Here is an 11855-nt window from a genome sequence, read left to right as displayed (position 1 = left end):
GATGACAAGCAGGAAGGAACATGTAAAGATGGAGCATAAGTCAGGGAGTACCAAAGACGTCTGGCAACCTACCTGAAAGTAGGGAGAAGCGTGGATCAGATGCTCCCCCCTCACAGTCCTCAAAATGAACCAACATATTTGATACCTTGACTTTGGACTTCTAACCTTCAGTAAGACAATATATTATAATTTTGAGCCACTCAGTTTGTGATAATTTGTCACTTCTTCCCTATAGAAGATGGATAAAGACCATTGGCCAGTATATTGCGAATGAATACCATCACATCTGTGGAAGTTAAGGGCTGCGTGTTTTATCTTGAACCTGTTACTCCTCTTCCATGCCTTAGGTCATCCTAATGATTGCCTTTGTGCCCACCTGTGTAGCTAGAGTTTTCCTGCCTTGCCCACAGTCAGGACAAATCTCTGTCAATTACCAATCCCACAGCTGCTCAGACCCAACCAAGTAAACACAGACTTATATTGTTTACAAACTGTATGGCCATGGCAGGCTTCTTGATAACTGTTCTTATAGCTTAACTTAATCCATTTCTATACATCTACACTTTGCCACGTGGCTCGTGCCTTACCGGAGTCTTCACATGCTGCTTGTCATGGCAGAGGCTTGGCAGTGTCTCCCTCTGCCTTCCTGTTCTCTCAATTCTCCTCTCTGTTAGTCCCACCTATACTTCCTGCCTGGCCACTGGCCAATAAGTGTTTTATTTATTGACCAATCAGAGCAATTTGACATACAGACCATCCCACAGCACACCTGAAATCAAAATTCTGTGTTCCTGGGGCTAGAAACTCTACCTGTTAGTCAGTGGCTTATTCTGTCTCCAGTGACTACATGCAAGAGGCATTCAGTGACACTGAGAACAAATACGGTAATAAATAAGTGTTGAATATTCATGTACATATGGATGTTTCATTATGTTTAAATGTCTGATGGTCAGCTAAGGGCCTGCTTTGTGGAACTGGCAAGAATCACACTTGAAAGAAGCAAGCATAAAAGCTTAGGATAGAAAGGTGTCTGTCCTAATGTAGCAAGGACCTTGAATGAGCTGAGGAATTTAAAAATGAGACCATACAAAGGTTGATGTCAAATCAGTGATAGAGAGCCGGGTGTGAAGGAGAACATGAGATGATAAAAATACTCAAATGCTGAGAGTTATACATACACAGGCCACAGAGAGCTGTATCTTCTCACATAAGCAAGTTAATCAGAAACCCCAATCAAAATCTCAGGAAATCCTGTGTGTCAGAAACATCGTCAGCTCTCAGAGGACATGAGGAGAAATGGGGACTTGTGTATTCTTGATAGCGTGGCAGGTTTTTGCTGGAGCTGGAAAGTCAAAGGCCATGGGACTGACAAGTTAGCTTCTGCTCTTTGTAACAGCGCTGTCATTTGTTGATCTGGAGACCTGAGTTTTGAACTTTCCCTGGCTCTCAACTTATTCATGGACAAAATGCACTTTAAAATGGTTGACTATCCAAACTGTCAGAGCTTACTAAGTGTAATTTATCTTCCTTTATGTTGTTGGTCACACTTACATAGAGGTCAATAAAAAGCACTGGTGAAGAAATTACCACTGGTAATGAGACATCCTAAGGCAAGATGGTATTAGCTGGAGAAGCTAACTTCTGGGATGACTTTCCTGCTTCCAATTGTACTTTCTTTTTTGAGACAGGATCTTGTACAATCTCCAGAGAACCGCCTCAAGAATGGCTACACCCTTGCCCAGGATGGGCCCCACTATAAGGACTGGTAATTGTTGGAGTATAAAGGTCTGACCTTGTTTTAATTCAGAACTGTTCTGTGGAGCCATTCCAACTTGATAACGTCCAGAAAGTTTCCGGAAACCTTTGTTCAGCTTAGAAGTTTCCTTCTGCGTTCATCTGCTCTCAGCCCCACCCTCACGAGTGATGATCTCTTCACTAACACTCTACCTCAGGGACTGCCTCAGTAGAACACAATAGGCAGCAAGTGAAATAGGAACCAGATAGCCTTAGGCAGAAAAGCTCTGGTGGCAAGAAAGACAATGAGAAAGGTAAAGCCATGGACTTATTAGAAACCAGATTGGACAGGACTTTATAAACTATGAAAGGTTCAGATTTTATATTAGATGCAATAGAAGCCACAGAATAATTTTGAGCCAAAAGTAAGAGGATTAAGCTGCATTTCTACAGTTTCAAAAACCATCTACTGATTGTACTTTCCTACCTCGGGACCTGTTAACTGCTGTAACATTTATTGCTCTTTTGAGGTATGGTAGTTGTTTGACTCAGAGGAGTCTATGCTGAGATAAACAGTGAAGCATCCAGCTTCAGCTAAAGACCAGCTCAGTATTCTCCCCCACTGCTGGCCTTGCCTCACCTCCAGGTTTGCTTTGTTGAGTTGTACAAAACAGTTACAACCACCTTTATTCCCTGGAATTTGTTGGCTGATGTAGGTAGTACGGAATCTTGAGTTGTCTTTTTCTCTTAGGGTGAACTTCGATTCAATTCTTTTAAATCTATTTGAATGTTTTTGTCATAAAAAGTTGTTTGTAAGATATTTACAAGTAAATAAAAATAATACAATAAAAAGTTAAAAATTACCTAGAAATAGCCACTGTTTGTGTGTACACATGTCATACCAATATCATGGGTTGTAAATACAGGTTCCTATACAGGGCAGGGTGGATAACACAAGGACACTAGGTAACTATGACAGTGATCTGCAGAGTTTACAGGCTATCTAAAGTCTCAGCTTTTTTCAACTCCAGCTTGTTGTGGAATATTAGTTAAAGATGTGTTACGTTTGTTTATGCAACTATTGTCACATGATACATCATGGATGGAGTGTGTGGCACTGGAAGCTGCTTCACCTTGTAGCTGCTAGGAGGCAAAAGAAAGAGGGATCAGCTGAAGTATCATCATCTCTTTCAAGGGCATGCTTTCATAACTTAAGATCTCCACTCAGATTCACCTCTTAAAGGTTCCACTACCTACTAACAGAACCAAGCTCGAGATTAAGTCTTTAGCCCATGGGAGGCATTCAACCTTCAAACAATCACACACTACCTTGTTTACTGCATATTAGACACTCATGGAACACACTATTCTAGTGTACCAACATATTCATTCCTCAAGACCTTTGCATTTGCCATTTTTTTTTTCTATCTGGAAGGTGTAGGGGTTTTTTTTGTTTGTTTTGTTTTGTTTTTGTTTTGTTTTGTTTTGAACTCTTTTTAGTCTTTGCTCCTTGGGGGCCGGCCACACAAGCTCCCAAGTAAATACAGGAGCCTTATTCTTACTTATGAATGTCTGGCCTTAGCTTGGCTTGTTTATAGCCAGCTTTTCTTAAATTGTCCCATCTATCTTTGGCCTCTGGGCTTTTACCTTTCTATATACCTTTCTTTACTTCTTAATCCATGATTTGCTGTGTAGCTAGGTGGCTGGCCCCTGGAGTCCTCCTCTCCTTCTCCTTTCGCTTCTCAATCTACTTCTCCCAGATTTCTCTTATCCTCTCTGCCTGCCAGGTCTACCTATCCTTTCTCCTACCTAGCTATTGGCTGTTCATTTCTTTATTAGACCATCAGGTGTTTTAGACAGGCAAAGTAACACAGCTTCACAGAGTTAAACAAATGCAACAGAAAAGAATGCAGCATATCTTTGCATCATTAAACAGACATTACACAGCATAAAAGAATATAGCACATCTTTAACTAATATTCTATAACAGGAAAGCTCTTCCTGTTAATATCTGTGTGGCTTACTTGCTTACCTCATTCTGATCTTTAAAATGTTTCACTACCACTGCCCGTAAGAAATTTTGTTTTGTTTTGTTTTGTTTTTTTCGAGACAAGGTTTCTCTGTGTAGCTTTGCGCCTTTCCTGAAACTAACTTGGTAGCCCAGGCTGGCCTTGAACTCACAGAGATCCGCCTGGCTCTGCCTCCCGAGTGCTGGGATTAAAGGCGTGCGCCAAAGGCTGAGGGGCCCCCAACTGGATCAGGCCCTCTGAATAGGTGAGACAGTTGATTGGCTTGATCTATTTGGGAGGCATCTAGGCAGTGGTACCAGGTCCTGGGCTCATTGCATGAGTTAGCTGTTTGAAACCTGGGACTTATGCAGGGACGCTTGGCTCAATCTGGGAGGAGGGGACTGGACCTGCCTGGACTGAGTCTATCAGGTCTATTTCAGTCCTCGGGGGAGGCCTTGCTCTGGAGGAGGTGGGAATGGGGGGTAGGCTGGGGGAAGGGGAGGGGGGCAGGAAGGGGGAGAACAAGGGAATCTGTGGCTGTTATGTAGAACTGAATAGTATTGTAAAATAAAATAAAATAAAAAATAACAACCACTAAATAAATAAATAAATAATTAATTAATTAATAAATTAATAAATTAATAAAATGTTTCTCCATGGAGAGAGTTTCCCTTATCAGGTACAAGAGACCATCTGATGTGTTTCACCTTCTCTTAACTCTGATTTACCTCTTCTTCATATTAATAACCATAATTATGGTTCCACAAGCTTTTGAAAATAGGACTTCTAAGCATGCTCTCCATCATGGCACACTAAGAGCATAATACTATTTGAACAGCATTCTGGAAAAAAAAGAGAAGTTGAGGTGTGTTTGGTGTCAGTAAAACTGGGACTGGGGAGACACTCTAGCCTCCATGGGAACCTCAATGGAAGAGTCATTTGTCACATATCTGTCTCCTGTTGACATCTGTCTCTATTGGGAATAAGGGGGTCCAGCTCCTTGATAGTCCCCTCCCAGGGTCTGGGAAGAACATACAAACAGCTGATAATTTAATCTTTGATGATAAACTCCTTAGTCCATACACTTTATTCTTCTGAGTCAGTTCTCTCTCCACACAGCTTCTATTCTGCTCTCATGCCTAGCTCCTTTCTTGCCTGATTTCTCTCTACATTTATGTGCTGACCCCTCTAAGTTCTATCTTAATTCTCTCATCTTAGTTCTGCCCTATCTAGGTTCTCATCCATCTAGTTCCTTCCCATCTCAGCTCCTCTCCCATCTCCTTCTTTCTCATCTTGTTCTTCCCCATCTGGCTCTTCCTCATCTTCCATCTTGTTCCTCTAGTACTGTCTTCTAGTCCTCAAATCTAGTTCTTCCCCATCTAGTTCATTCCTCTCCAGTTCTTACCCATATAGTTCTTCCACTCTCTTTTCTCTTCTCCATCTAGTCCTTCTCTGAAAATAAAACTGCCTCTTTATCCCTTTGACCCTTATCTCTCCAAGCTATCTCTGTTCCTGCCGTTTCTGGCAAGTGCGCTAGGCAACTTGGCTAGGCAACTTCCATCACAGCAAGATGTACCTGTAAGCTCTTTAGTTCTGAGTTAATGGTTAAGAGTGGATATAAAACTAGAGATAAGACTTTGGAAAGGAGAAAGTTAAGCTTAATTATCACATCCACCAGGCCTTCTCAAATAGGTAGTCTGGATGCTTAAGTCTGTTCTTAGAGAGTACAGCGGTATCTCTGATGAGATACTTTCATCCCTCTGGAGATGGACCTGGCAAGATGCTGCTAATGACAATAATTACAAAAAGGCCTGAAATTAGGGATCCTGGTTGCGTTACTGCTCAGAAGGTTATCTAAATATTCCTTTAGTAGAGGGGAAATTGTGGCCAAAGAATGATGAAAAAGCTACAATAGCACAAGAGAAATTCATTGTAGGAAACAGCTAATAATCAAAAGCCAATATCACCAAGACTCCTTGATCCTCAGCTTGACTTCTGGAAGGCCTTTGGCTTCTTCCAGGTATTAGCTTGTCATAATCAGCTGAAATCCTACTTCATGCATTTTTGTGGCTTGCAGTATGTCTCTTTACCAGAACAAAAGCACCACAAAAGCAGATAGTTTACTTGCTATTCTAATCCAGATTCTTTTTGTTTTTATGCCAGGCTTTTACATAGCCCAGGCTGGCCTCAAGCATGCTATCTATCCTAATGATGGCCTTGAATTTCTGATCTTCCTGCTTCCACTTTGCAAGCACTGGCATCATAATTATGCATCACTGTATCTAGTTTTTGTTGTTGTTGTTGTTGTTAATTTCTCAGACTGTTAAAGTAGAACCGGATGCCCAGTTCATTCCAAATAAGTATTCTCTGGATAATTTGTATCACATTTCTCCATATTATTAAAATTCAACAGATAAAGAACTATAGGCAACTGAAGAAAGCTGGGAATAGAAGATGTGGCCTTCCTTGAGGAAGAGCACACCAAATGGCCACTCCTAAAAACATACATACAGGTAGCATTATGTAGACTGAACAATTTATATTTAATAATATATATGTATATACAAATACATATGTGCATGCAATAGCAACTAGTAAAAAAAGAAGCCATGAATTTGAAAGAGAGTGGGCATGGGTCTATGGGAAAGTTTGGAGGGAAGAAGACATTTAAAATTTTTTAATCTTTTGTTCTGTTGGCACTCTGTGTTGAATTTAATATTTTACTGTTGTATGTAGATTTTTGTTATTGTTCTTGGTTTAAAGTTTGCTTTCTAGTCTCCTTAAGGTCTTTGAAGGACTCTTTTGTAAGTCTGTCACCGTGCACAGCACCTGAATAGTGCCATTGTCCTGGGAGAGACATCAGACTTGAAAAGATACAAATATTTTAAACTTGGATACATAGAGAGACATCATGCCCTAACTAATCCTAGTATGTTCACTCCTGGAACAATCTGGAACATTTCTTGGCATGTTCAAAAGAAATGAGACTTAGTATCTGTGAAATTCTTTGTAAAATTTATGTCCAACATGAATCACATAAGAATTTCACTAGCGACTTTTTTTTCTTGAGAATCACTTTGAAAACAGAAACTTGGATTGTAATCAGGAAGGCTTGTGTAGGAAATGAATACATGAGGAACAGGCAGGAGGTGCTGTGGGTGAAACTAGATTCTGCTTCCTTCTGATGGTAGGAAAGCCATGCCAACTAGTGTACTTAGTGAATGCCACAGACATTTTTCTCATTCCTTGTGGGCAAAATGTAGAAGGTTAAGCTCCCCTACGTTGTACCTGTGTGCTAAGCCAATTAACCACAGTACATGTACAGAATAAACACCCACACACATTTTGTAGAATTCAATCCATCAGGAGGGATATTTATCAAGGGCCTCCAGCACCCTATTTTGATTTTTGTTCTTTTCAGTGCTGGGGATGAAACCCAGGTCCTTGTGTATGTTAAGCAGGTGCTCTACACTGCAGCCCTGTGCACATTTTCTTAAAAGACTTGCTCATGCTTGAAAATTAGTGGCAACAGCAGAAATACTATTTTTCTTACATGAAAGAGAATACACTATCAAGGTCTTGAATCAAGAACTTCTAGATTCAAATCCCAGTTCTGCCACCTGTAAATGAATGGCTTGGGACAAGTCACTTAACTTCTCACTATTTTGGTTTGCTAAGGATAAGAAAAACATTGTGCACAATATCAGGGGATGAGATATAGATTCTTATGGATTTACTGATATATATATATATATATATATATATATATATATATATATATATATGCTTTTCCCCTTCATTTTGAAGTTCACATTCTATATTTTAAAGCCAGCTTTCTCCAAGTATGTTCCACAGAATATGCATTCCACAGTGTGCTCCATAAATACTTCTCTTTTGTAGATTCATCATGGCAGGTAGCATATTTGGCATTTCCCAGTATAATCTGAAAAGGATCATTATTTTTTTCTCATGGCACTACAACTTACAAGTGTTCTTGGCACCTCTGTGATAAAACATGTTATGAGAATGGCCATTTAGAGCTCTGTTAGACCAGAAGCACACAGAATTCATCAGTAATGAGAAATGTTATTGGTGATGGTAGACTATCTTATCTGGAAAACTGGAGGTCCTAAGTCATGTACAGACATGCTCTACTTGTAATGGCCTCTGTGTTTTTAATAAGCAGGAAAATAATTATATTTATCTCTATTTTTTGCTAAACATCTTGTTTTTCCATTGGCCCCTTCTACTTGTTACTTATCTTTTATTTTCTTTTTTCAACCTCAACTCTCCTTCATTTTGAGTATTTAAGTGGGGAGGTTCCCTTCTTCACAATATCCCTGATAGGTGTCATTTTCAATAGTGGTGACTCATGAATGATGAGACCAGAACACTTTAAACATTGATTATAACAAGAGAGGCAACAAGTTATTGCTTGAAGTTGAATTTACTAAGAGATGAGATAACCCAGTTGCTATAAAAAAGTATGACTTGTAGTTTCTTTGAAACTTCTTATAATCCTCTCATTCATTTATTTAAATTGTTTTGAGTACTTCTCATCATTACAAAACAGAGAAATTTCTCCATCAACATTTCATGGATTGCTCAGAAAAACAGTCAGTGAATTTTTAAAGATAAGTAAGCTAGCATGACATTTCAAGTAAAATAATAAGAATGATAAAGTTGGGCTGGGGAACTACCTCAGTGGTTGTGGTAGTTTAAATTTAATCAGCCCCCATAATCTCATAGGGAGTGGCACTATTAAGAGGTATCACTCTATTGGAGTGGGTATGATCTTTTTTGAGGAAGTGTGTCATTGCAGGATTGGGCTTCGAGGTTTCCTATGTTCAGGATACTGCCCATTGTTAGTTGACTTCCTGTTGCCTGCAAGATTTAGGTAGGATTCTCAGCTACCAGCACCACCTCTGCCTGCACACTGCCACACTCCCTGTCCTGATGATAATAGACTGAACCTCTGAAACTGTAAATGAGCTACCCTAATTAAATGTTCTCTTTATAAGAGTTGCCGTGGTCATGGTGTCTCTTCACAGCAATAAGAACTCTAATACAGTTGTTCAGAGCACTTCCAGCTCTTTCAGAGTAACTAAGTTCAGCTTTCAGCACCCACAGCCATACAACCCACAACCACCTGTAACTCCAGCTCCAGGGGACCTAATGCCCTTTTCTGGTATCTATGTGTTGCTGGAGGGCTTCTCTCCAGGTTCCACCAAGCCCTGCAGTCCCATAATCCACATATAAAATAATCACTCAGAGGCTTATATCACTTATAAACTGTATGGCTGTGGCAGGCTTCTTGCTAACTGTTCTTATATCTTAAATTAACCCATTTCTATAAATCTATACCTTGCCACGTGGCTGGTGGCTTACCGGCGTCTTTACATGCTGCTTGTCCTGGCAGTGGCTGCAGTGTCTCTCCCTCCTTCTTCCTGTTTCCCCAATTCTCATCTCTCTTTGTCCCACCTATACTTCCTGCCTGGTCACTGGCCATCAGTGTTTTATTTATATAGAGTGATATCCACAGCATCTATGGGCACTAAACTTACATGTATATACCCACATGGAAAAACATACATGAGAAATAAAACAAAAAATAAAAAGATAAAGCTGTCTGCCACTCATCCACCCTCCAAAAGAAAGGAATGAAGGAAGGAAAGAAGGTAGGAAGACCACAGAAACATTGATACCCCCATACAAATAAGAGAAATACATGAGAATATCAAAAAGTTGAAAGAACAAAATAATAATTGATATAAAGATTGCTAAGAAATATTCTGTAACATAAAAGAAATTATAAAATGATGTAAATAGACCTTAAAAGAAAAAATAATGATAAAAAGAAAATGTTTTTGACCTTTCCCTTAGCAACAGATGGAGAAGAAAGTCTGTTCATTGCTGAGGCCAAAAGACAAAGGCTCCAACTGAATGTTTCATTTTTCCTCTCAAATAAAGCAGTTGTCTCCAAAACCCTTAGGACTGAAAAGTGAATTCAACAAAGTTGTTGAATGTAAAAATCAGCATGTAGCTGGGCCTCACACTGGGAAACCTGCGAAGTGTGCACCGCCATTTTTGTGCTTCCTGTCCTGCGGCAGCCGTCTCTTCACCTCTTGACAAGTAAGGTTTGGAAGAAGTGGCCTGTGGTGACCCTGAATTCTTACTTTTTTGAGGATGAGAAAGAAGAAAATTCCAAACCCATTGGTTGTTACCCGGTTCCCTATAAGAAGAACATACCCTTTGACATTGTAGAGCTCATGGAAGAGATGAAAAGAACGACAGGATTTTTACCAAATATATTTAAAGTGTTGTCTTACCGGCCTTCGGAATTCAGAGCTTTCTTTGCGTACTACAATGCCATCTATAATAAAGAAACAGGTTGGCTCAGCAAAGCTGACAAGGAACTCATCATCGTAGTGACCAGCCTGGCTGAAAGGTGCCTGTACAGCGTTGTTGTCCACAGTGCCCTCTACAGGGTCTACTCGAAGAACCCAGGACTCTCTGACCAGGCCTGTATAAACTGGAAAAAGTCTGACCTCCCTGCTAGAGAAAAAGCAATGGTCGAGTTTGCACTTGCTGTTTCCCAAGCTGATGACATAACAGATGACCATTTCAAAAAGCTGGAAATGCATGGCTTTAATAGAGAAGATGCCTGGGACATAGCTACCATTACAGCTTTCTATGCTATGGCCAACCGCCTTGTTCATTTTATCGACATCATTCCTAACAAGGGATACTATTCATTGGGTAGAAACAGTGATACTAAACAGATAGAGAATGAACGTACTGCTCCGAAAATATAAAAGCCTGACAGGAAAGGCCAGTATTTATCATTTCAGTTATGTTGTATTAGAAGACATCAGTTGGATAGCAATTCACAATAAATACAAAAACATCTAATTATTGATTAGAGAAAAAAAATGTTCCCCACCTGCCTGATAAAGTCCCTGAGTGTCCAGGGACATGTGATACTTGGGACTTGAGGACACAGTTCAGAAAACCTTTGTTGATTATTCACTTCCATTAAGATCCAAAAAGACTATAAGGCAAACGGGTTCTGATGATGCTTTAAATATGAGTAGACATCTAATTGAATTTTGGCTACTAAAGTTGAAAATTTTTTAGCTTTCCAAAAGGTATTACCTAGAAATTGGTCAATATAGACTCATTTGAAGTCAACTACTTATTAACATGGTTGTCTGTATAGACTCTCAAATGTAGGGTCGACAGGAACAGGCACAGATAAATTTTATTTCTATTTTTAGTGCCCTCTCAATTTTTTTAACTGATGTTATAGAATCTTAGTCTTATGTAATATGCTCTTATTTTAGATTTTAGTAAAAAAAAATATTTGGAATAAAACAGTATTCACATACTAAATAAAAAAATCAGCATGTAGAAATCAATACCACCTCTATATGTTAGTAGTGACTTACCTGAAAAAGAAATTAAATTTGACCAAAGGGGAGAAAAGACATCTGGTCCCCATAAGCAAAGTATAAAACATTGATGAAATCAATTGGAGAGGATGCACACTTGAACGGGAAGAACAGTATTTTCAAAATGTCCACATTATACAAATACCACTGAGCTAATGCTGTGCTTGAAATCTTTACAATCTGTCCACACTACAGATTCAAAGTAATCCTTATGGCAATACCAATGGCATTCTTCATACAGCTTAAAAAAATAACAAAAAACAAAATCTCAAACAATTTTGTATGGAAACACACAAAAACCTGAAAAGTCTAAGCTATATTGAGGAAGAAGAATGAAGCAGGGGTCATTTATCCCATCTGATATGGTGATATATTGTGTCCCCCAAAATATTGTGTACCCTAATAAAGCTTATCTGAGGATTACAGGAAAAAGCCAGCCACTATATTAAACATAGAAGTCAGGCAATGGTAGCACATGCCTTTAATCCTAGCATTTGGGAGGCAGAGATCTGTTCAAATCTCTGTGCGTTCAAGGCCACACTGAGGAACAGAGTCAGGCATGGTGACACACTGACCATAGAGGTCTGGATGTCTGTACAGACAGACAGGAAGTCATGTAGCTGGGCAGAGAGAAGAAGTTAGGTGCAGAACAGAAAGGCAT

At 39.5% G+C, this 11855-nt stretch overlaps 1 protein-coding gene across 1 annotated transcript; it reads left to right on the top strand.

The window, feature by feature from the left end:
* The first annotated feature begins 8777 nt into the window (after positions 1 to 8777).
* Positions 8778 to 10573, top strand: LOC114687053. Its single transcript, XM_028861766.2, has 2 exons — positions 8778 to 8843; positions 9854 to 10573. The coding sequence occupies exons 1-2, from the start codon at positions 8778 to 8780 to the stop codon at positions 10556 to 10558; spliced, it is 771 nt and encodes a 256-aa protein (XP_028717599.1). The 3' UTR covers positions 10559 to 10573.
* Positions 10574 to 11855: the final 1282 nt, after the last annotated feature.

Source organism: Peromyscus leucopus, chromosome X (assembly GCF_004664715.2).
Source record: "Peromyscus leucopus breed LL Stock chromosome X, UCI_PerLeu_2.1, whole genome shotgun sequence".
In the NCBI taxonomy this organism is placed as follows: Eukaryota; Metazoa; Chordata; class Mammalia; order Rodentia; family Cricetidae; genus Peromyscus; species Peromyscus leucopus.
The sequence above is the reverse complement of the archived record's forward strand: the minus strand, read 5'-3'. Positions and strand labels throughout refer to the sequence as shown.

Bases quoted from the DNA above. Each gene is read 5' to 3' on its own strand.
- LOC114687053 (XM_028861766.2), top strand. From the start codon at position 8,778: ATGGTGTCTCTTCACAGCAATAAGAACTCTAATACAGTTGTTCAGAGC. The intron at 8,844-9,853 runs GTAACTAAGTTC...GTCCTGCGGCAG, and splicing joins GCACTTCCAGCTCTTTCAGA to CCGTCTCTTCACCTCTTGAC.